Source organism: Cucurbitaria berberidis (genome assembly GCF_010015615.1).
Source record: "Cucurbitaria berberidis CBS 394.84 unplaced genomic scaffold K460scaffold_3, whole genome shotgun sequence".
In the NCBI taxonomy this organism is placed as follows: Eukaryota; Fungi; Ascomycota; class Dothideomycetes; order Pleosporales; family Cucurbitariaceae; genus Cucurbitaria; species Cucurbitaria berberidis.
The window spans coordinates 1,540,329-1,563,214 of record NW_024468937.1 but is presented as its reverse complement, the minus strand read 5'-3'; the positions used below and the strand labels follow the sequence as shown (position 1 = coordinate 1,563,214).

Below are 22,886 nucleotides of genomic sequence, written 5' to 3'. Positions count from 1 at the left end.
CCACTTCGCTGTCATTTCTTGATACCAATTAATAGTTCTCTTCTCTTAAGCCTGGAACGTCCACCTTGGATGCCGATCCCCCAGCTTCAAATCCTCATCACTATCATGGAATCCCCTCGTTTCTGGATGCTCCACAAGATACTTCTGCTTTTCGCGGTTTTCTTTGTCCAAGAAGTACCATAGCGTAGTGACCACCACGATGTTCAGGCACAAATACCCCAACGCAAACGAATGCCCTAAAACATATCTTGGTGCTGTTATGGGTCGGTACAGCTGCGTACCGAGAACAGCTCCTAGGTTGCCAATCGAAATCTGCATCGCATTGGCTGTTGCGCGCTTCGTTTGGCCGGAAACGTTGATAGCGGGCCAGGAAAGGACTAGGGCGACGGAAGGGTAGATGCCGATGGCTGCGAAGAAGACGCCCACGTAGGAGACGCCTGGGCGCGCCTTTGGATTCTTATTGGCTAGTAGGATGATATACCCGACAATGGCAACACTGGAGGTGATGGTTATGAAAAGCGCCCGGCGCGCGTAGCGTTCAGATAGGATTGCCCAAAAGATGGTGAATATTGTCGCCACTGCGTATGGAGGAATGGTGAGCAGTTGTGATTGCGCAGATGTATAGCCCATATCTCTGATGATGGTAGGCTGAGATTGCGTTAGTATAGCAAACCCATCAAGACTGAAGATAACTCACCAGGAAGAGAGATAGCGTATACAGTGGCAAACTCATAGTGTGGAAGCCCAAGCCATACAGCCACACCTTGATATCTTTGCACGCGAACCAGACATCGCCCCATCGGAACTCTTCTTCATTCGTTGCATCACTGTCGGCTTTCAAGCGAGCCTGGATAAACGCCCTTTCATCTTTGGACAACCAACTGACTGTATCGGGATAATTGGAGATGAACCAGTACGCAACGATAGCAATTATAATAGTGAGTAGACCTTCCTGTATATTTGTTAGTTGAGTATTCATGCCAATGAGTTCAACTTACCAAGATGAAGATCCATCTCCAGCCCGAATACCCTCCGACGTTGCGCATATGCGCGATACCCCAGGCTAGGCAAGTCAGCTCAATCCAGGCAAGTAGCGCATACTGCGCATCTAGGACATACCTAGAATGCCACCAAAAGCTCCTGCGAGGGAGGCGCAGCTGAAGAAGAGCGAGATGCGGTACTGGCGTTCATTTCTCTTGTACCACATGGACAGGTAGTACACTACACCAGGAAAGAGTCCAGATTCTGTTACTCCGAGACTAATGAAATATGAGCAGAGCTTCTACAGATGGTTTAGTACTACTCACAAAAACCGAACGACAAAGAAGCCGGCAAGATTCTTCGTTACACCCATCAATGTAGCAACAATTCCCCATGCCTAAAGTAGGTACGGAATTAACCAATGTATCCAATGCACTGGATGTTTAGACTTGACATACAAGCGTTAAAGTAGGAAGCCAAAATTTGGGCGACGTCCGTTTGAGGATGATGTTGCATGGGAGTTCGAAGAGGACATAGCCGATGAAGTAGAGCGTAAGACCGGTGAGATATTGGTTACCGGTCATGTGTAGGTCCGTAGTGAGTCCCTCGATACGCGCGTTGGCGACTACAACAAATCATCAGTTCCATCTCGAAAACGTCTCTTCAAGTTCGAAATTACCATTGCTGCGATCCAGGAACGACAAAAGGTACAATATCGATACCGCGGGAAGTAGTCTCAAATCCAGCCTACGAAGCAACTTCTTCTCGTTGATGGAGCCAGGAACGACTTCGACGTCCGAATCAGATGTGTTCGACGCGGCTGGCGCTGCATGCTTCTCTGGGGGTACTTCCGATGCCATGGTTGGGAATGCGGCTCGAAGACTTGGGCGGCCGTTCTCCAGGGCACCAAGTATTTATCTTGCCCAGGATCAGCCCCAATGATGCAAGAGCATGGATTTGTCGCTCATCCAGTTGCAGCGTCATGATCCAGGGTGAGGACAACGCTCCCAGGGGTCACTGCGGGCTTTCATTGGACTGCATTCCATCTCCCCTCGGAGGCGGGTTTCGATGCTTGTTAACAAGCCTATTTTCCTCGGTACCATCTCGATAACGGGACAGCTTTCGACTTTTGGGGTCATTGTGGTAGGGGATTCGAAATTGAAGTCTGAAATGTCGTGATTGCAGATCGTTCGCGCTAGCCGAGGTAGGTTTAACCTCGGGACAAACATGGTGAGAAGGCGCTGCTATTTGCCCGGGGTGATGCATGGCTAGTTTCGTACAGGGTGGGTAAAGCAGATGTCAAACCGCCGTACAGGCTTGACGGCACAACGGGCGTTCAAATCTAGTGTATTACCCCACGTTACTATTGCTGTCACGACGACTAGTCTTACACGTTATCTCAAGAGCGTTCCTGCTCAAACCATGCGTTTCCATCTGCGGTAACCCCATGCCACACCGTGTTGTCTTCTCTAAGAGGACACTCTCCACCACTAATCAGGTATTCCGAGAGCGCTGACCCCAGGTCACCGTTGAGCCACCAGATCAGAGCACCAGGTTTCTCTTCACAGCAGCCGAATAAGTACTCTCCTGAGAAGATTGCCGAAGTCAATTTGAGAACGGGCCGAACAGCTTCAAGCACATGGATCCATGAGCCGTCTGGGACCAGGCATATGTCCTTTAGATGAAGCGCCTTGAGAGTAGACGAGTGATTCTGCAAAAGGCGGATGATGTCTTCTTCGGCAACGTCGATGTTGGTGAGACTCAACTCGCAAAGCTCTGTCCAGTCCTCGTCCAACGGGATCATTTCGCGAATACTAGCTGCGGCATGGAACCTGCCTATCTGGCGCCGCTGATGAAGGCTCAGAGACAGCGAACGAAGCGCCTTCATGCTCCGGAGAAACTGTTTAAAAAAACCACGTTTCAACACCGCCCAACACTCATCGCATTCTTCGTAGCCGTCGCCACGTGCAATGGGTCCTCCCCTCCAATAGGACAAGGCCAACGTAAGACTCGTAAGTCTACCGAGTTTAGCTTCGAAAGATACAGGGTAGATCCTTGGCATGAAAAAGGTATAGTCAATCGCGTCGATCTCTAGCTTCCATGGCCGTTGGAGTGCTGACAGTCCCTCAATTGCTCTCGTGAGTGCGTGTACTCCCAAGGGACCGTCCTCAAGATCGGGGTTGAATAAGGAGTCGCCTCTCGGTATGAAATCCAAAGTATCGCGCGCAATGTCTGTGCGAATCTTTTGTAGTCCGCGCTCCCTTGACTCAAGCGATCCATTAAGGATCCTTATTTCTCGCAGCGCAGGGAATTGCTGCAGCAGACCAGCTATCCGATCTGGATGTAGCACACCGTGGAGTGTCTTCTTCTCGTCTTGCCGTCGCTCATCGTGTGCCTGATAATGGGCCTTCACATCGCCGATCTTGGCTTCTATATCCCTGGGCAGAAGACCGTATGGTTCTGGGTAGAGCAACCGATAGTTATCCCGCAGCGTGGAATAGCGGCCTTGCTGAAGCTGATATGCCGTGAGCTCGTCTTCTGTGCCACCAGCTATGTCCCATAAATTCGAGTCCCAGACCAGAGTCTGCACACAGCCTCGCAAGTTTTCACGTCCAGCAAGTTCCTGAACGCGCTGAACGCTCACAGATGAAGCATGAAACGCGATTACTTTGAACAATTCCTTGGCCCCGGTGGCTGCAAAATACTTGCATGTACAACGGTATTCGCGAAGATCGGCATCGGTCAGATGGGGAACTATTTTTCCATAAATCTCCGGCGGAAGAGAGTATATCGTGGTCATCGTTTCGCTTGCGAGAGGGCTCCTCTATGATGTGGTAGAGTTTAGCAAGTGGTATCAATGAAGTGATACTGGCGGTAGGGCCGATACGAGAAAGAACGCGTTGCGTGAGCTGAAGGAACTAATAGAGCTGGAATCAAAGTTGAAAGCAAGATAATTCGAAGAAAAGAAGAACATGAATACGGTGAACATGCCTTTAAGAAGTGGGCCGGGACCTGACGGATATTTGATTGAACGAAACCTGGGGATGGTATATCTAAACGGCCCGTCGCTTAGCGATGCAGGGCGGACCCAACAACCTGTCCAGTGCTTCAGATTCGTTCTTCGATGACCAGAAATCTATAAGCGATTAAAAAACATACCATTAGGCGTTTTTGACTCCATATTTTTGGCGGTTTAAATACTCCACGCTCAATCCACCTAGCTCTACTACGCCACAATACCACCATGTTCTTCAAATGCTTAAGCGACCGTTTGCTCATCAGGCTTCATCCCTGAGAGCGTCCGTTCCTTTCGCAGATGCAGATCCGCAGGCATCCGTCCTAGCAGCTCGGTCCACCGCTCGGCAATTGCAATTGCATGCCACCACCTCACACACCGCCAACTCTCCTGCCTGAACTGCTGTAGTAGTAGGTTGCCGCAAATATGCACCTCCCTCCTTGCCTTGACGAGGGACTGGATATTGGTCTTCTCGCTCACGACGTACTTATTCCTCTGACGCGCGAATGAGTCCATTGACGGCAATGATGCGAGTGCCACATACAGGCGATGTTTGTGCAACGAGAAGAGGTTGCAGGTTGCCACATTGTTTGCGGGGGGTTGCATGTAGCCAGAGGCAAGACCATATATGCCCCAGCCAAAGGATTCCTGGTCTAGTTCTCCGCCATCAAGTAGCTTTTCGAGGATGGTGATGGTAGTTTCCCAGAGGTGTTTGAAGAGAACAAGGTCTTCCTTAGCCGGCCCTTCGGGTTGTGCAGTGTCGATCGAGTCTTGAGCTGCGGCAAGAGAGACGGCGACATCCTTGACCGAAGCCGTAGTAGTCCTTGGGGGTGGAACGGGCGCGGGTGAGAAGGCGGTTGTGCCGCTGAACGTGGTGTACGGACCATGCAGGCGAATAAGCGAGCTGGCTTGGCGCAATAGATGGAAGAAGCGCGCGGTGTCGGACATGCGAAAAGCCTCTCGAATGATGTCCACATTCGCTGGCAGTGCTGTTGCTGTCGATGGTGATACCGACATGGGTGGATAATTGGCGTAATTGCGTCTGATGCAAGCGCACCTACTGATGTTGCTATCGACACGACCTCAGGGGATACCCTCAGTTGAAGTGTAGTGTTGATCGTTGTGTTTACAAGGATGTTGAGTGAGACCTTGAGGCACCAGCTGCTGGTGAACGTAAGTAAATCCTAACGAACTGGTGCGTGGTGACCGTTCCAGGTAGCATTGTTTCCACAGTGACTGCATCAGCTGACTGTCTTTCACTCTCGCAGCCATGATTAGCTCAATGTCTGGAGTGACGCGATGTGTCGAAGCCCGGAAACTCTCCTGACTTGGGCGTACTGGCTACACAAGCTTCCTTGAACTGGCTTGTACCTCAGTCTGGGCCACGGAATCTCCCATGGCCGAGAACGGTCCCCTTGGTGAAACTATTCTCGAAGCTGTCCCTCAGGTGATGCCAAGGGACGCTCTCACTCTCCTGTTCTATCATGGTGGTCTGCATGATGTGTCCGTGAGGAGCCGGGCTCTCGTCGGTCACGACAATGGTTAGAGGTATTTCCATACTCTGGTAATCCATACGCTTGGGACCGTAAATTTCTGTCGAGGTGGTGCCGCTCAGTTCCGTGGGTACTAGATCAGAGGGACTCAGGCTACGTCGATAGCCACGGCGGTCCTTTCGTCTTAGCCTGCTGTTGGAGGGAGAATATGTGCGGCTTCGTCGGTCGCGGGGGGCGGCCTCAAGGCTCATAAGCCCAATACAGTGCCGAACAAGCGGCCGTAGCGTGGCTATACATCCGGCTACTATGCCAATACCAGGTTCGACTGTACTCCAGATGGCAATATCCGTAGTTGCGTAAAGAAAGTCGGGGCCGTCCATTAGAGTATTGATGTAGAAGATGCGGACAATTGTGCCAGTACTTCCACTACGTGATTGTCAGCGTGTTGCTTGACAGAAATAGCGCAACCTCACTCACATGGCTGCAAAAGCGAGAATGCCGGCAATCAGAAGCTTCGTTTTCAGCTTCATCTCTAGATCCCACACAATGAAAAATGGAAGCGTTCCAAATGCCCAGTCCGCAGCAGCGTTGACAACCGCGAGTGCGTAGGTGATGCCAAGCGTCGGGCCTTTAGGCAGGCATTTTTTAGAAGCTGGGTGGTTTTCCCAAAACTCGGTGACTGAATTTGGTTAGCAAGGGGATGTTGCGAGGAAGGAGCGAACACGTACTGGGTAGGCACTGGAGCATGACCAGGAAGAAGTAAACGGTTCCGAAGAGAACAGTACCTGCCATCAGCAGCTTGATGCACCAGATATGCCAGCGTTGAATAGCAACTCGGAGGTAGAAGTAGCCAATAGCGAATTTGAGGAGGCAGGTGATCAATACGTAGAGGAGCTCGCCCAGATACCAGAACTGGACATGGTTAGATTTGACAAGACAGGCGAACGGTATGAAAAGTTACCATAAGCGCAATTCTCGCATCTTCGTCGCTTAGATCCCAACGGTGTCGCCCGGTTCCATGCACTGCGGAGACCATCTGGAACGACAGATATACTGTGAATACGACCTGCACACCTTGGTAAGTTATTGGTCAATCGAAGGCGGATCGAGGCGTGAGACATACTGCTGTCGCAACCATATATGAGTCTACGAGTCGTGGAGGTACGAGGTCAGCGTGTGTCTCACTTCGGCTCGTACATGGACGCTTACCATCTTTTCCCCACGTCTTCGTCAGGAATCCTCTAACGTAGACTCGCAAGCTGACAGTCAACCAGGCAAGCACAAAGAACAGCGCGGCAACAGCCAGCACCTCGTGATGGCGGTCGTCCATGGTCGGTTCCAGCGCGCGCTTCATTCGTTCCTTTCCGACGTTAGTGTGCGCTGATCATTGCGTCTGTCTGTAGCCTAGCATTCATTCGCGCATGTCGAGAGGAGCATTTGTTATGTCGCAACGAAGTAGAGCGCGACAGCCCCGTGGAGGTTGAGGTTGAACGGAAGGCTGCCCCCCATCGGCAATAGTAGCTATAGTAGCCCTCGTTAAGGTTTCAGCCAACCGTGCCTCATCGATACCCGGACGTCATGGTTCGATGCAGACATGGAGATGCAGGGACGGATCGAATCATGTACGACGTTGCATCTAGCTCATTCGTCAAAGGATCATGGTTTCCGATCGAAGCATGGCTCACTAACGTGTAGTTTACTAGCTCCCAAATCTATGACCCGTAGCCCGGGGCCTAGGCGGCCGGAGCTACTTCCAAGTGGTGTTTTAAGATTGTCATGAATAGGGAATAGCTGCTAGCATCGACGTTTGCGGATTCCGGATTCAGCTCTCCAAAAGCTCGACCTTCGCGGCCAAAAAAGGCGGCAGATGAACACATATGCACCTCACGGGGATGCGATCCACTAGCAGATGAATGCCTATGCTGCTATTGTGGGACTCGAAGCGCAATTTGCCGGGGAAGAGGAAGAGGCCTGGTGTTGAGCGGTGGTTGGGGTAGAAAGCGGAATAGATCCGCGACTGGGGTCAGGGGTTGTAATTACTCCGGTCGTTCGCCCGAGCATTTCAGGCTAGCCTCCAGCCCCTCCCCTCCAGACTCTCCCCTCCCTGACAGAAACATTTATCGTCGCATTGTTGCGCTCCTGGATAGATACTATTTGGAATTGTTTAGAACAAGTCGGTCTGCTGTAGCTGTCTGGTACTGAACATCAAGGCTTATTATCTCCCTGGGACTGGTGCCCGGGCACACCACTCGCACTACACTTACAATCTATCTTCAACACGAGCTCTAGTGGCCTACAATCAATGTCGAAGTCGATATCAGTCCAGGAGAAGAGCCAGTGGGGGGAAATGCTCTGCATCTCCCAGCTGTCTAGTCGGACGAAACAAGACGTCTCTCGCAACCTGATCATGTCTCAACACTGACCGCGATGCAGTGACAAGATTACCGGAGAGTTGGACTTCGTAGCCATCCCCCTCCTCCAAACCCTTTGTTTCCTCGAAATCTGCTTGCGAAGACGAATTCGATTTCTCCTTTGCCGCCTGACCTTTGATCAAACCCAGATTGGCAAATGAAGATGTGGAAGCAGCACGATGTTCCCACCCGCTTGATGGGTCGCACGGACTGCTAGTAGGAAACTGTTTGACAGCCTACCAGAGACAACGATTGCTGTCTTGCGCACAGATTATGATACGCACATATATTCACTCCAATAACTTTCTTACTTCATCACACATCCATTTCTCCGTTGTATCTCCCGTCTATAGCACGCAGAATCAGACAAGACTATTGAAAACTGATTCGTCCTCCTACAACCTACGCTTAGGCTTACTTCCTCAGTGTTATGACGGACCAGTCTCATAATCCACCAGCTCTACCAGATGGCCTTCGCTACTATCTCCTTCGCGACAGTATCATGGTCCCCCTGGTTCCTGTAGACCAGCTGGCTTTCCAGCTCCAGGGAATGCCACGCCAGCTGAACCATCGTCAGATGTCCGACGAGGGTTGGAAGTATCTTACGGAAACCAGCGAGGCCCCATCTACGATTCCTATTCAGGCCCCCACCGCAATGTTCCCTTCTCACTTCACCGCGAAGCCTCGATTTCTTGCTCCAGACCACCATGTCCGACACGACTCACTGGCTACACGAGCAGACAACCCACGAATTGATCGTTCCTCTCTTTCAGCTACCGAGAACATACCGGAGCTTCCCCATCCGCTTGCCAGGTCTGGCGCTGAGCGTCCTTCATCCCTAACCGACACCTTCGCCTCGATTTACCAAAACGACGCGCAACGGCTCGGATATCGTATGTCTTATCCGTCAGGAATTGAGCCAGATCCAACGAAGAAAGAGTACTGCACCCACTGGATCAAGACCGGTGAATGCGCGTTCATCTCTATCGGCTGCAAGTTCAAGCATGAGATGCCCACGACTGAGAAGCTACGCGAGCTGGGTTTTACTCAAGGCATGCCAAGGTGGTGGAAGGAGAAGTCCGCCCTCGCATCCAGAGGTCCGACGTGGATGCAGCGGCGCCTGGCCGAAGGCAACGACGACGGAGAGATGCCAACCCCGCGCGCTTTCCCTGATCCTTCGACATTCAAGAGCAGCCAAGCTGGTGATCGCGGCGAGCTCTATAATGGCATGCGTCAACCGAGAGACTCCCTCAGGAGGGAGGCGGTGACTGAATCAACAACGACATCACGTTCAGCCCCACCTCCAGTGCCAGTACAAGCTCCATCCCGATCAGCCGGCCGTGCGTTGAACCTCCTCATCGATCTAGATGAGACACTTGCGCCTCCACCTAGCCCACAGCCATCCAACAGCTCCTCGGCCAGCGCTGGATCCCATGACACGCATCCTTCCAGTAGCATCTCAGTGTCACCGCCCTTATCGCCTACCGTCGACTGCACTCCATCCCCTGTCGTAAATCGTAAGATGGGTGGCAGCCAGAAAGAGCAGTCGGTCACCACTCGGCCATGTGTCCGCCAACACTCTCAGATCTCCTGGGCTTCTGAGAGCGAGGAAGATGTTAAGCCTGCCCAGCCAGTTTTGAACAAGCGAAAGTCGAACCCTCGCAAGACTGCACAGCGATCTACGGAACCAGTCAAGAAGCCTGGCCTGGCCTACTCAAAGCACGCTGTAGGCAATCAGACCAAAAACGCAGAGTACTCTGGCAAATCTGCGAATCCGAGGACGACCGGGCCGAAGAGTAACGAAGTGGCCGCACCTGAATTATTCTCTAAGATTGAGCAGCTTCGCCGGGAGATTCACCAGAAAGAGAGGGTAAAGAAGGGTACTACTAGATATGAGGGACAAGGCCGCGCTACTGTCAACTCGATCGCACCTGTTAAACAAACAGTCACGTAACTGAGTACGCCAAGGCGAGCCGAGCCATGTGGGTGTGTCTATACATCCCTTGTCAAGCACAAACGGTCGGCCGCATGTTGACAGGACATGCTCGCCATCTCGGCCCGACATCTGAGGGGGTGCTGTGTAGTAGTATAAGCAACTTATGAGTCCGCTTGGTATAGTAGAGGTTATGCATTGTTCAGCTTGCACATTCGTTTTTGCATTGGAAAGGTGTATACTAGTAGCGTTTTTGAATTTCTTTCCTTCTTTCCCATAGACTTTTAGAGTTCCTTTTGCATTCACCTGCGTTGTGCTGTTTTAAAACTGTTAGTTTTGTCCCGAAATTCTCTTGTTAGCAAAAACATCATGTCCTTCGACTCATGCCCCTCAAGATGCAAGTACGTAGAACCTGCTCTAGTGACGCGTGTAATAGCATGTATTATACGCATCAACTAAATCGTGCAGTGATCTAATTTTTCGTTCATTCCCGCGTTAATCCCACGTAATGCACCTCCCAAATCGAAGCTACCTCCTTCTTCCATCTTCGTCGGGATCCGGCGCCCCGCCCTCGAACTTCTCGCAGAGTGGATTGTTATAATCTGTGCACATATTAGCATCAGTCATCTCTCCCTTCCCTTCCCCTCGTCACTACATCAACAACAACAACAACAGAATAAGTACTCACAATCACCACTCGGGCTTTGCCACAAGTCGGAATCCTTCACATAGCAGAAATCCGTCGTCTCGCTCCACCAGGTGTCATTCGAAAGGGTCAAACACTGCAACCAGATTTCTTGGTTGAACTCATAGCGCTTCTTTGAGCTGCAGGACTCTTTTGGGCAGGAGCGGCAGTATGCATATTCTTCGCCGACGGTGACGTTGATGAGGTATTGCGTTCCAAGCGTTGCGGGCACGGGAGCAGGCGCGCGTTTGTTCACGTCGGAGGTGCCGTTTGCGTTATGGTGGAGCTCGATTTCGAGAAATGGAATGGGGCCGCAGGGGTCGAGGTAGGTGATGTCCGGTTTGGAGTAGAGATTTTTTTGGGCGACGTAGCAGTTGTTCGTTGTCTTCAACCAGTATCTATTTTGCATCAGTGTCTTGTCTTTCCACGAAATGTTATTACGAGGGGCATCTTACGGATCGTCGATGATGACTTGGCCCTCCGGATACCAGCATGTCAACTCCACATCTGTGTTCTCCTTCAGGTATGCGACAGTGTCGCAGCTTATCTCTGGGCATATTCTGCATTCCGTTTTGTATTTCAGCGTTGCGTCTTCGACTGTGAGATCTTGTTCTTCGGATTCGGGGCCGCAGTAATCCAGATTGGTAGTGTCTGATGGACTATCAGTCTGTAACCCATCTATTCTCGCAATCTTGTGTTACTCACAGTCTCCTGGGTACTCGAGTACATCGTACTGCGTGACATAACATCCTGCCTCGCTCTTTAACCACAACGTATCTCCCATAATTTTTGTTCCGCGTGTCCAGCATGTTACGTTGAAAGCCTCTTCCCCTGCGTAGTACAGTTGATTTGGGCAAAGAGAGCGAGGGCACGTTTTGCACTCGGTGTTATAGTCTGCCTGGGTCGAGATGTAGGGCTTGATGTCCGCACTGACCAGCCCAGCATTCACGAGGAGAGCCATTGCGTAGATGGACAGGGCTGCCATTATTAATCGAAGGGGCCCTAGGTAAGGGCAAGGAATACAATGCGATCAAGCGAGGGTAAACGGAAAGGATGGAGGCAAAGGAGAAATGACGAGATCAGTGGGAAAGGAAAAGAGCTCTGAAGCCCAACCCCACATTGATATGATCACAGATTATGGGATTCAATAGTCAGATTTCGGTCAGATGGGATTTGGTTCCGCCCCGATATATAGTATTGTATCGGTTTGGAATGCCCTGCAGACGCGCCTTGTATCCATCGCAAACGTACTTTGCTCTCGGTCGACTTTAAAATCTAGCAGTTCATGTCATTCCGCGATATTCAGAAAGCTTGGTGATGATCTTTATCAGACTTTATCATTGTTGAACTATCGTAGACTGCCGTGAAGCTGATACTGTTTATTTTGTTGTTTACCGAGAAACTTTAGTATTTGCTGCACGTAATTTGAACGGCCAATCCCAAGCTCTTATTTATACAACCCAATGCGAAGATCGATAACTGGGGTAAGCTTTGTGGGCCACGTAGTAGGCAGGGCAAATTCAGGCTGAAATCGGGATGACCGAGTACCGAACACGAGCCTAGAAACTCAGGAACGCGATGGGGAATAAAACTTTGGTTCAGAATGCGGGAATTATGTAAGAAAAAGTAATTTTAGAGCTGGTAAAAGCTATAACAATTGGCGCAATCTGTGATGGTCAAATGAAGGAAATCCCTTGTTGCCATACCATCTTTACCATGCAAGAAGGAGTACAGCATCCTTCCAAAATCTCTGCTGTTCTCTAACCTTCGAACGACCTAGCAATGTTTGGTGCAGCATATGCTCTCCAAGTGTTGAATTTCTCACTCCTCGCCTTGCTCAAGTCAAACACAACCTGGCCCTGCGCGGTATGCTTCGAAACACTGGACGCGGGATTGGTCTTCTGAGATGGCGCGTTTGAGTTTAAAGCAAAGCCAATGCTAGGGGCGGTATCGGTAGCCTGGAAGGTCGTGCCATCGGTCTGAATGCACTTTTGGCAGAGAAATGTGTACGTCCAGTGCGTGCTATTGACATAGGTGCCGTTCGCGATGGAACTTTTCGTAAACGTGCCGGTTGCGACTGCTGGAGAAGCGTAGTTGCTAAAGGAAACGTCAGCAACGGAGTCGTGGGGTTTTACATATGCTCACGCAGTCTTCCTAAAGCTGCTCACAATGGCCTGTGAGTTTGGCCAGGCTAGAATCAATAGCTCATTCAACATTCCGCCTCCGAGACTGACTCCGCTCCACCCTGATCCCTTTCCTCCAATAGTTGCAATGAGGTCCGTGTTTCCTGTAGCATTGGCGGGAAGAGCAAGACCAAAGAACAAGCCGCTGCTGTGCTGGAAGGTGTTGAAGGTAATTCCAGATTTAGCATCCGTATATGGAGCTGGTGTTTGCGCTGCTGTGAGCGACGCCAGGGTGCCAGTAACTAGATTGTACAGCTTCATTGTAGGTGATGATGCGAGGAGTGAATGAAGACTGAATGATCTCGTATAATAATTGCTTGAATTTTCAAGTTATGCGGATGCTGGCTCTCCCTAGAGATCTTATATGCCTAAGGTTCTGGCTTTTATCTCATCACGCCCGGCATAGAGGGTTAAAAACCACTCTAAATATGTCGCCGACCCCCTAAGTCGTTAAATGGGTTGTTTGGTTACAAAGAGGTTGATTTAAACCCGTCTAAGTGAACTTGCCTCTTTATCCGTGCGTTGTGATGCTTTGAGGAAAATGCATCTGGATGATAATCTGAAATGGATCGCAGGAGATTGGTGGATGGTCAGTGGCTCCCCAAGACCGCGATATGGGAAAGCAGTGCGATCGTTGAAAAATCTTGCAGAATATATGAGCCCCAAGGGTAGGTTTAAGGGGGACCGTTTTAGGTGAAACTCTAGATCTCGGTCTCGATGCTGTCCAATATGTGTCGCACTGATAGTAACCCAGGTAGTCTAGCTAGTCTGTTGGGTTGTAAAGTTAGGTATGTCTTTGAGGTATACAGGCTTCAAGGCGAAAGTAGATGTGGTAGTCTCCCAATAGAACACGTTGAGGTCTCTGGGCCTAAATAAATGACCCGGACAAATATTGATTCTGCCACGCGCCACAATCGGTTTGCTTGCCGATGTAAAATGTTTCCAATCCGCTGAAAGAGCTTCTCAGATAACTGAGCTTGGTAGCTGAGAAATTGTCCAATATCGTATCTTTTGCAACTCAGGTCAGCTCTGGACCTAACACCGCGTCTGGTATCATCTCCATCAAGATCTACTCCAACCCAGCTCATTATAACTGTTCGAGTCAAAGGCTATCATGCGAGGAACAAGCATATCGGTCTTCTTGCGGACAAATTTGATTGTGGTGACTTTGCTCTCGGTCTGAACGAGTTGTTGAGAGCCTGTACGCTTGTTGTATAGCACTTACGCGTGTGTGGGGGTTTTTATGGGTCCATCTTCATCATAACTAAGGTGATTGCGGTGCCTGAAATAATGTGATGTCGGGACCCTTCGTCCAGTGGCCTGAGAGAAGTGGATCTGTAGAACTCGCGCAGACCATAATGGTTGGGCATGGGGGTTGTGGCCCTACAACAACAAAAGGAAGCTTTAAAGACACATATGAACGGGGCACAGTTAGAGTATGTATCACATTCTACATGTCTAATGTCCGAATAATAAACAGTGCAATCAAACATCGAGTTTTGTTACGCACCGAGCAAACGTAACAGAAAAGGTTAGCGTATAATTCTAGCTCAAGCTTAGTCAGCCTAGAAGCTAACCTTTCAGAATTGCCACCTCAAGGCCACGCAAGGCCACGCAAGGCCACACAGCTATCTCTCACAAGAATACGCTAAAATCTTTGGACCCTTTGTTGTATCTTCACGTTCAGTACAGAGCATATAACGGCCTAATTTACATGCAGTTCGTGGAGAATGCTTTTCAAGGCCGACAGCCTTTGATAGACCTTATCTAATAGTTCTTGTAGCATAGCGTCATACAACCGTCTAGTACATGCTGTACAAGGTTCTAGCGTAATTGCGTTTCATTGCGCTGCCAGGTTCTAATAGGGTCTCTCCTGCCATGATGGCCACACCAGACGAGTCCAAGCAGACCCTTAAGGCATCACTCAGGCGTCTTACTCGTCCATTCCGACTCTCGAAACCAGAGCTCGAGTCTACTTTGTCCACAGAATCTTCCACTACGGCTAGTATCGATAGACTCATAACCCTGCCAATCTTCCAGTACAACCTTCTGGATACGCATAAAAAGAGCGTCAGGCTACTGGAAATACTTCCGGGGTCAGATTTTGAGCCGATTAGCGTAAGGCTATTACATTGCGATCTAGAGGACAAACCCCGCTACATCGCACTGTCTTATACGTGGGACCAGGGCAGTCAGGAGAAGTATATCCAATGTCAAGGGACGAAGATTGGGGTGGGTGAGAACTTGTGGCAGTTTCTTCACCAATATCGGCAAAAGACGTCTATCGAACAGTATCGCGAGAAAAGCCCGGATAGCACTTTCCGGCTTTGGATAGACGCTGTGTGCATAAATCAGAATTCAAACGCAGAAAGGAGCCATCAGGTGTCCCTGATGCGCGATATATACATGGGAGCGGACTCTGTTATTGTCTGGCTCGGCCTTGCCCAGAAGAATGACGAGTTAGCGTTCTTGCTCACACGATATCCAAACCTTCTCAGTGTCGATGAGATTTCGACAGCTTTAATTCAGCTCCTCAACAAGTCGTATTGGAGTCGTGTATGGGTGGTTCAAGAGTTTGTTCTTGCAAAAACCGTAAAGATATGGTGCGGCGAGTTTCAAGCAGACGCCGCTGATTTTGAGAGTCTCTGGCACGATGATCGATCGACAATAGGACTATCTTCACTGTCACAACAGATCCTCGACAGTGGTGGATGGCTGCTCTTTTCTCATAGGCGGGATTTCCGACATTCACGAGTGTACAAGAGGAAGCCCCACGGTGGAAGAAATAGCAAAACGCTGAAGGCAACCTTTCGGCTTCGCGATCTTCTCCAGTCATTTTCCTCGTCAAAAAGTAGCGAAGTGAACGACAAGGTTTATGGCTTCCTGGGCATTGCTACAACTGGGCCCGGAGAGCCAATCCGACCGGACTATTCGAAAACCCCCGTCGAGCTTCTCGTGGATGTGCTTCGCAACCAGGGCAATGAAAAGACGGCCAGTGGGGAGGATGATAACCACAATTTTGTTACTCTCCTCATGAGCAGGCTTAATGTATCCCGCATGCAATTCGCAAGGCACGTAATACAAAACTCTCCTGAAATGGAGCCATTCATCTACGTCCTTGCTAATGCTGGCTTCATGGTGGCCTCACTCTCTCTTCCGGGCACCATCGTCGAGATAGGGTCCTCGGTACACCGGGCAGAGGCGTTTCAGGAGAACATGTGGATGGCGGGCAGCTTATCAAGATCTCCAATGCATCCTGGAGGTTTGTCGAATTCAGACATTCGAGATCTGGGCTCTCTCGCTACGTTCCCAGAGACTCGACTTGCTTTGGAGTTCGAGGATTATCATATTGAGAACGCTGTACATCGAGGCAGGTCTGAAAAGCTCCGCCAATGCTCTGTTGCGAAGTCCACCAATACCATTATTCAAAGTCTAATAGACCAAAACCGGCGCGGCAAAGAAAGTATACTCGAGGAAGTTCAAGAAAGATCGCAGATTGACAGCAAAGATCTTCGACAGATATTCTCGCGCAGTTTTAGCAATGGCACCGCCCTGATTTCGAGCGCATGGCAGAGACAATCCGAATGGGACACTCAAGCTCGCTATGAGCAATACACAACCTTCATGGGGACCAACAACATCATTGGCATCCTCTGCACAAGTGGCAGTCCAAACGCCCCGCAGGTGATGCCTGACGACTACATATGTGTCTTCTCTGATGACATTGTATCCAAAAACGCCCTCATAATTCAGCATGATGAGATGGAACAGCGATGGATCATCGTCGGCTTCGCAGTCATAACCACTTCGATATCAGACACTGAGCCTCGCGGCGTTGTGCAGTCGCTACAGCAAGCATTTAGTAGAGCGCCATCCCAGACACGCACAGACTTTGATATCAAAGATAGCGCGACTGACTCTATGCAAGAAGAAAGCTTTTGCTTCCACTGCCACTTGACAGACATCCTCGAGCTCAGTCGTTGCGGTATACTAAGCGAGACTCAGCTTGAACGGCTGCTCAAACAGTCTTTAGAGGATGGTAATATTGGAGACATCCACCAGTGTAGTCTTGGAATTGAACGCTACCCCGTTCTGGAGTTTGGGTTGTAGCACTGTAAATGTACATCCTGCTCGTCTGGGTGGGCTGTGGTGCAAATGTCAAAGACACGGGGCCCAATTTGCCACAGCGATAATCTCACACGGACCGAGGACTCGGGAACCAGCCTCACCTTGAAACCTGCTCGTATCTGCTTCAGCGACTTTATAAATTATTGAAAATCTAGGCGCGCCTATAATCTTCACTGTGGGGGCGCAGCCATCATTGTTGTCGCCTTACGCACGGCGATCTTAGGAAGTGGGTTGAGTCCACATGATGATACGCCTGTCAGTGATTGCAGTAGGTGTAGAGGAACAATGGTTGATTCGCCGCGCTGGCTAGGCTGAGCTGTTAAGGCTGCATGTGATCGCATCCAAATGCAATTGCAACCCCTCATTCAATTAGCATTCACCTGATGTTTCTTCCGTTATTCTAATACTGTAGAGTGTTCAGGATCGCTCGTAGCGTCGCGGGATCTTCAATACTATTCTTCGTTTGTTGACCCAGATACGGGCAGTAGAGATCGACGTAATTCAGCCGAGTGCCTAGAGGCAGATTTCTTGGAATGTCTTAGCACCGCCACGCGTTTCACATCCGAATGGAGTGTCACGGGATGGGTTTTTGTAGGAATCAGGAAACATTCTAGCTCTTGTCACTATCATCAAAATAAGAGGATATAATATCATCCATATTTAGATTTAGTGACAAGAAATGAGCTACATACTATTAGTCATGTCGCCTCTGATGGTCAGTAGCTAGGAATTTCGATATATCGTCATACGTTGGCAGTCGTTCCACCAATTGTAAACGTCACAACTAGACGCTGCCAGAAGCAAGTAGTCGCTATATATGTTATCTGGTATCATGCTTTTCCTTTGCACTGAATAATCTAAACGTGCAAGTAATTTATAACACACTCAGAAGCACCGAAAGGTCACTATTCCCGACCATTCGTGAATTTTCGATAAGGGGATCGTTTGTACACGTTGATATTAGGTAGGCACCAAATTTTCTAAGTTCTTCTAACATGTGCATAACCCTTAAGCCTCGCACTGAACAGTTCTGATTCTATCAATCAAGGCAACGCTCACTTCAACTTCAGAAACACCTCTCGCATCTTCTTGTAATCTGGCGTGCCAACCCCGGTAACTGGATCCCAGCCGGGGCTCGCTGGAAATCCTTCTGTACCGCAGCCCGGATTACTACCAATGGTAATATCATTGAATATCTCTGGATGCTTGTAGATGATCGGATTGAGGAACCCAATCGGCCCCTTACCCTGCTCCAATCTCTCCTCGTTCAACAGATTGATGATGCTTGCGAAGATGGGGGCAGACGCCGATGTACCACCCACACCAAGCGTTTTATTGAGGTACACAGTTGCTAGCTTTAGACCTAGAGCTGAGACGTCGGGGTAAGCACGGCCAGAAGAGTTGAAAACTGATTCGCCGTACTTTGGCGAGTACTTGGAAAGGTATTTGGAAACTGCTTTGTTTTGCCAGGATGGGCGCGGGAATATACTAGAAAAGCCACCACCCGAGTAGTACGATAGGGGGCCCTTGGGTGCGGCCACCGCTTGTTCACCGCCGTGAATGGATGAGTTGAGCAGTGTTGTAGCACCGACAGAAGTTATCTATTGAGATCAGTACACGAAAACTCAAAGCCGGCAGCATTGAAAAGACAGAGCATAATTGAGACTCACATAAGGGCAGTTGGCAGGGAAGGAAGGCGAGAACCGTGTACCGTCTGTATCTACATAGCCATCCTCTGAGTTGAGACAGCTGTTATTGTATCCAGAGTTGTATCTGTTCGCGACACCGGAATCTCCCGATGCGAAAATTACGCTGACTCCTTGCAAAGCCAGTTTCATCCATTCGCGGCATTGACGCTCTTGATAGAATCGTGGAAGTGCGCCTTCGATCTGGCCGTACGAAACTGAGATCACGTTGCTGACTGGTGCTCCGCCGCATTGCAGTGGGCCAGTGTACCCGCCCTCGTTAGGGTCAGGATAGGCTGGATCTACGTATGGCTGGTCCCCGCCTTGGTACGTGCAGTAGGAACCATCCTAAAGATGTTAGGCGCATATCGAACTGGATAGAATAGGTGTTGGCTCACAAGCGCATCTAAAAAGATGTTGAATGTACCAACAGAATCGACGTTAACCGAGTCGCCGCTCTGGTACAGTCGTGTTTGCTGAGGCCAGATGATCGAATATGCAGTCTGGAAATCCAGCGCGCTCTCAACTACTTCACTTGCCTGGGCCACTGATAGATTCGAGGGCTTCCCACCATCAATCGAGATGAACTCCGGTACCACATCAGATGGGATCCTCGGAGATGTGAAGTTCTCAAAGAAGATTTTCAAGTCTGGAAGGTAAAGATAGTCTGCCCATTCCGCAATCCCGAGTTGGTTGCCGCTGTGGTTGTACTTTCCAACAGGGATGTTGTATATTGCGCGCAAGCAGTCAATTGTAATCAACTTCGAACAATCTTTGAGACCGAAGAGGCCGGTGATATTGACAGGGGCCTCGATTGTTGCCCTCGCGTGAGCAACCGGTCGCAAGCCATCAAGTTGGATGGTGGGCATGACAAAGTCAACGTGTTTACGGATTTGCTGTGGAATTCCGTATTCATCGCATGCAATACGATATCCACCTGAGTCCTTGTGATGGTAGTAGTGATACTTGGTATTCAGCAACCCTTCAAGCTCGGCGACAGTAGCTGAGAACTCAACCCAGTTACGTCCTGCATCTTGGTGAGCACTGAAACTAAAGCCTCTCCACAAAGAATTGCAACTTACCGCCCGAGTACTTTATGCGCTTGCTATCAATGCCAGAACTTACAAGCCATTCCAGGGTTGAGTCGGATGCCTCTGGATGCGGTGCAAACGTATTGGCGACCCTTTCCGCAGTCCAGTGCTTTCCTAAGCTCTGCGGTCAGTGGATTACGCACTCAACTAGCCAAGTCGTTTCTTACCAAAGTTTGGCGAGTCTGGATCAGAGATATCTTCAAGGAACCGGTCTGAGTGCTCCAGGTTTCGCTGATTCAATCCAATCCTGACTGGCAATATCGCATCTCCGGGCGCGCGCGAATGCTTGGCCCATGCTACTGGCAATGCATGCCTCTTCTCATGAACTGAATGTGAGCCAAGTGGCGAGCTCGTTCCCAAAGCGCTAAGGCTAAACAACAGCCAACCTGAGACATGCATCATTCGCAAATTGATCTCAGAAGACGCGTGTCGAGAAAGCTTTTGGGGTAGGCAACTGTCAGCATTAAATAGCTCAATCACTGCTTGTAGCCATGACACGATAATTGCCTTATTCCCGCAATTCCTCAATCCTTCACTACTCCGCTCACAATACTTATCATATTGAATGACAGCATAACGCGCGGTAGCATCGTATTGATATGCTAGGTACACAATCGTCCTGCCTTTTGGGGCCTAGACGGTCCTACTCATCGATCGTTCTCCGTACGAAGATACGTATATTACCCGGCTTGCCAATTGAACCGGTCAACTTTAACGTGATAGTGTCCACTCGGGCAACCGTTCTCTAGCACAACGGGTCAAGGGCGGTACGGAAGCTTGTTTTGTCTGGGCAGAAAAGCTTGCTGATGCCGAGAGAGGCTTGTTTCTCCACACTAGAGGAGCTTAACGCCGAATAAGGAAGGTGGTTGGGTGATAACTAAAAAGAAGTGGGGCCACATGCAGATGGCGTCACCACTTCCCGTATAATCTGGTGAGCTTTGCTGATTACTAGTAGGAGGCCTTGGATCTCGAGAGCCACCAATCGGGTCAGATGAATTTAGAGTTAGCTAAGCTTTGCGTACGCAAGGCAAACACATCTTGAAAGTTGGACACGGACGCAGTCTCTCAACTCAACTTCCTTGCCGAAAACAGCTCCCATGAACTCTGATATTAGCGTAAAATCTGCTAATGGGATCTTTTTATAGAGCGCCCATGGGAATCCTATAACCTGACCCGCTCCTATTCTTCGAAATGTGTAGTCTGAATGGGTATCTCCTGCCGCTGCAATCACCAAACCTTCGATTTCCGTAACCGACTCATCCGACTTCCTTTTATCTCTTACGTCGTTGAATCGAACGAGAAGAAAACTCAGGTCTTTTTCTATCTCCTCCGTACACTCATCCATACGCCAATAGACATTGCAGTTCCACGCCTCACATGCATCTACTTGGACAGTAACACGTCTCGATCCTAAGCAGAAGCATGCCTCGTCCGGCTCTTTCTGTACTTCCAAAATCTTCAAAGTTCTTCCTCTTCCTCGAATGTACGCATACTGAATTTTGCTTGTCATTGGTAATTTCTCCCACACCACTGCCGGGTCCAGATTTTGTACGCACATTTCCGTATCCGCAACACTTGTATCAACCTGTCCTTTCATTTTAGCCCACGACCAACTCGGAACACTCAGCTTTGCAACCACGTCTCGATCCATTTTCCCATGTTCACCCACCGGAACCTGCCACATCAACCCCCTCCCTAAATCCCCTTTCCACAGCCCGGCCACGGCCTTGTCTTCCACGAGGCCACCGAAGAACTCGGTAATTCCTGCCAACGCAGCAAACTTATCTCCGCCCTTCGTCAAATGTCTCGCAGAGTATGACTTCATCGTAACTTGCCAGCTTTCGTACAACATATCTTTTGACTGATTACCATGCCGTGCGACGGGACCTAGGGAGGGAAGGTTGAGCGCTGTATCAGCTACGGCCTGTACCGAATCCAGGCCATCTTCCGACTCGTAGAGTGAGGTACAGTACCAATACATCTGATCCTCTGCAAAGAAAATGGTTCTCCGACTCAGGACTATCTCTTGTAGTGTCCAGGCCCGTGTATTTAAGACTGCTTCTGCTAAATGTCTTTTACCTTCCGGAAAGGGGCGTAGATACATGTGGTGAGTTTCCTCTGTGATATGTGTGTCGGTTTTGCGTTTTTCATCAATTGAGATGCGCAATGATGGTTGATGATCGTGGAAGCATCCACAAGTCCCATCGGTTCCCCACACTGCTGCTACAGCGAAAAGAGCTCCGAGATACACGGATGCCATCTGTGCGGCTTCGTGTTCCCAATCCGAGACTGAGTCTTGAATTATGCAGAGCGAATCTATCCAGATATACTGTATCTCGAGTTCTTTAGTTATCATTATAGCATCCCGAAATGTCTTTGGCATTGATGAGAGAGGTATGGCGGATCCGTGTCTCATGATATTGCCTTCCGTTGTAGTGATCGGTTGGTGGCGCCCCCAACAGTGGGAAAGAGCGACATACTCTACGTTCGTGCCAGGTGGGAAGGATACTAGATGAGGAGTCTCGGACGAGACATCTATGAGACGTGTAGGACAGCCGTAGCTGGTTTGTGCCTCAAGAGTTTTGCATTGGCCATGATTGGCAAGGCAATTGGAAAGCCAAGTTTTGGAAAGTGTAAGACGCGAAATGGATGATTTCTCCGGTGCAAGGCTCGACCATAAACGTGGTTCAGCATGTTTCGTGGGATCAGGAAACCAAATCAGTCAGGATATCCATCTCGAGATTTCGTGTCGCATACTTATCAATAGTGTACAAAGCGTAGTAGTCAGACGAGACCCGCTTCCAAGCGATACATCCATTCTTCCCTGATCACCTGCTCTTCATCAAAAGTTAAGTCGTTGTCTTGGTAAGCGCCCATAAAGAGGATTGGGGCGATTGACTGACTTGTTTTTCGGATAAAGAAGTCCTCTCATAGTCATAAGCTTTTCCTTTTCACCGGCTCTCCAATCAGTGCCCTTGACATCTAGAATATTGATCGTATAATCGCAGAGTCCGCATTTTTCACGCTTCTTAAAATTACGTCGTTTTGAAGACTCATCGCGTTCCGGGTAGTGTAGGTTATTAGCAAGGACCTTGAACCGATCGAGCTCGGAGGCGATCAGGACCTGACAAAACGAGCAAAGAGGTGGAGAGAAATCGAGCGTACGTTCAATCAGCACCAACGCCATGTTATCAGAATACGGAATTGTCGCTTTAGAGACAGCTGAAAGGGTAGTGGAGAGGGAAGGCTGAGAATGTCACAAGGTAGACGTGACGATTAT

At 49.6% G+C, this 22,886-nt stretch overlaps 10 protein-coding genes across 10 annotated transcripts; 2 read left to right on the top strand and 8 right to left on the bottom strand.

The window, feature by feature from the left end:
* Window positions 1–45: 45 nt before the first annotated feature.
* On the bottom strand, window positions 46–1,841 carry K460DRAFT_281678 (MFS transporter; the record flags this gene model as incomplete). The annotated part of the gene is made up of 7 exons (XM_040928512.1): window positions 46–648; window positions 698–952; window positions 999–1,063; window positions 1,120–1,259; window positions 1,308–1,378; window positions 1,440–1,606; window positions 1,661–1,841. The coding sequence occupies 7 exons, from the start codon at window positions 1,839–1,841 to the stop codon at window positions 46–48; spliced, it is 1,482 nt and encodes a 493-aa protein (XP_040787628.1).
* Window positions 1,842–2,110: 269 nt separating this feature from the next.
* K460DRAFT_102581 (uncharacterized protein) lies at window positions 2,111–3,979 on the bottom strand. The gene has a single exon (XM_040926502.1). The coding sequence runs from the start codon at window positions 3,779–3,781 to the stop codon at window positions 2,381–2,383; it is 1,401 nt and encodes a 466-aa protein (XP_040787627.1). The 5' UTR covers window positions 3,782–3,979; the 3' UTR covers window positions 2,111–2,380.
* A 32-nt stretch (window positions 3,980–4,011) lies between these two features.
* On the bottom strand, window positions 4,012–5,192 carry K460DRAFT_102550 (uncharacterized protein). The gene has a single exon (XM_040926501.1). The coding sequence runs from the start codon at window positions 5,012–5,014 to the stop codon at window positions 4,241–4,243; it is 774 nt and encodes a 257-aa protein (XP_040787626.1). The 5' UTR covers window positions 5,015–5,192; the 3' UTR covers window positions 4,012–4,240.
* A 177-nt stretch (window positions 5,193–5,369) lies between these two features.
* Window positions 5,370–6,820, bottom strand: K460DRAFT_282288 (uncharacterized protein; the record flags this gene model as incomplete). Its single annotated transcript, XM_040928558.1, has 6 exons — window positions 5,370–5,916; window positions 5,968–6,169; window positions 6,219–6,402; window positions 6,452–6,556; window positions 6,614–6,636; window positions 6,700–6,820. 6 exons carry the CDS (start codon window positions 6,818–6,820, stop codon window positions 5,370–5,372), a joined length of 1,182 nt encoding a protein of 393 aa, XP_040787625.1.
* Window positions 6,821–8,115: 1,295 nt separating this feature from the next.
* On the top strand, window positions 8,116–10,326 carry K460DRAFT_102516 (uncharacterized protein). The gene has a single exon (XM_040926500.1). The coding sequence runs from the start codon at window positions 8,332–8,334 to the stop codon at window positions 9,853–9,855; it is 1,524 nt and encodes a 507-aa protein (XP_040787624.1). The 5' UTR covers window positions 8,116–8,331; the 3' UTR covers window positions 9,856–10,326.
* A 36-nt stretch (window positions 10,327–10,362) lies between these two features.
* K460DRAFT_405337 (uncharacterized protein) lies at window positions 10,363–11,480 on the bottom strand (the record flags this gene model as incomplete). Its single annotated transcript, XM_040936838.1, has 4 exons — window positions 10,363–10,436; window positions 10,523–10,917; window positions 10,975–11,170; window positions 11,225–11,480. The coding sequence occupies 4 exons, from the start codon at window positions 11,478–11,480 to the stop codon at window positions 10,363–10,365; spliced, it is 921 nt and encodes a 306-aa protein (XP_040787623.1).
* Window positions 11,481–12,279: 799 nt separating this feature from the next.
* Window positions 12,280–12,963, bottom strand: K460DRAFT_376570 (iron reductase domain protein; the record flags this gene model as incomplete). Its single annotated transcript, XM_040934892.1, has 2 exons — window positions 12,280–12,616; window positions 12,665–12,963. The coding sequence occupies 2 exons, from the start codon at window positions 12,961–12,963 to the stop codon at window positions 12,280–12,282; spliced, it is 636 nt and encodes a 211-aa protein (XP_040787622.1).
* A 1,620-nt stretch (window positions 12,964–14,583) lies between these two features.
* On the top strand, window positions 14,584–16,812 carry K460DRAFT_284235 (uncharacterized protein; the record flags this gene model as incomplete). Its single annotated transcript, XM_040928721.1, has 2 exons — window positions 14,584–16,544; window positions 16,638–16,812. 2 exons carry the CDS (start codon window positions 14,584–14,586, stop codon window positions 16,810–16,812), a joined length of 2,136 nt encoding a protein of 711 aa, XP_040787621.1.
* A 1,021-nt stretch (window positions 16,813–17,833) lies between these two features.
* Window positions 17,834–20,120, bottom strand: K460DRAFT_311084 (subtilisin-like protein). Its single transcript, XM_040930173.1, has 5 exons — window positions 19,774–20,120; window positions 19,598–19,720; window positions 18,914–19,542; window positions 18,501–18,863; window positions 17,834–18,431 (listed from the first exon to the last, which is right to left on the bottom strand). Exons 1-5 carry the CDS (start codon window positions 20,006–20,008, stop codon window positions 17,886–17,888), a joined length of 1,896 nt encoding a protein of 631 aa, XP_040787620.1. The 5' UTR covers window positions 20,009–20,120; the 3' UTR covers window positions 17,834–17,885.
* A 457-nt stretch (window positions 20,121–20,577) lies between these two features.
* K460DRAFT_385695 (HET-domain-containing protein) lies at window positions 20,578–22,826 on the bottom strand. Its single transcript, XM_040935550.1, has 3 exons — window positions 22,510–22,826; window positions 22,364–22,443; window positions 20,578–22,312 (listed from the first exon to the last, which is right to left on the bottom strand). The coding sequence occupies exons 1-3, from the start codon at window positions 22,791–22,793 to the stop codon at window positions 20,610–20,612; spliced, it is 2,067 nt and encodes a 688-aa protein (XP_040787619.1). The 5' UTR covers window positions 22,794–22,826; the 3' UTR covers window positions 20,578–20,609.
* Window positions 22,827–22,886: the final 60 nt, after the last annotated feature.

What these genes read in the sequence shown, in the direction of transcription:
- K460DRAFT_102581 (XM_040926502.1), bottom strand. Translation starts at nt 3,781, where the DNA reads ATGACCACGATATACTCTCTTCCGCCGGAGATTTATGGAAAAATAGTT.
- K460DRAFT_102550 (XM_040926501.1), bottom strand. Translation starts at nt 5,014, where the DNA reads ATGTCGGTATCACCATCGACAGCAACAGCACTGCCAGCGAATGTGGAC.
- K460DRAFT_102516 (XM_040926500.1), top strand. Translation starts at nt 8,332, where the DNA reads ATGACGGACCAGTCTCATAATCCACCAGCTCTACCAGATGGCCTTCGC.
- K460DRAFT_311084 (XM_040930173.1), bottom strand. Translation starts at nt 20,008, where the DNA reads ATGATGCATGTCTCAGGTTGGCTGTTGTTTAGCCTTAGCGCTTTGGGA. An exon ending in GCGCATAAAGTACTCGGGCG is followed by an intron (nt 19,543 to 19,597) that starts GTAAGTTGCAAT and finishes ACCAAGATGCAG; the next exon opens with GACGTAACTGGGTTGAGTTC. An exon ending in ACATCTTTTTAGATGCGCTT is followed by an intron (nt 18,864 to 18,913) that starts GTGAGCCAACAC and finishes TAACATCTTTAG; the next exon opens with GATGGTTCCTACTGCACGTA.
- K460DRAFT_385695 (XM_040935550.1), bottom strand. Translation starts at nt 22,793, where the DNA reads ATGGCGTTGGTGCTGATTGAACGTACGCTCGATTTCTCTCCACCTCTT. An exon ending in CTTCTTTATCCGAAAAACAA is followed by an intron (nt 22,444 to 22,509) that starts GTCAGTCAATCG and finishes CTTTTGATGAAG; the next exon opens with AGCAGGTGATCAGGGAAGAA. An exon ending in GCTTTGTACACTATTGATAA is followed by an intron (nt 22,313 to 22,363) that starts GTATGCGACACG and finishes TTTGGTTTCCTG; the next exon opens with ATCCCACGAAACATGCTGAA.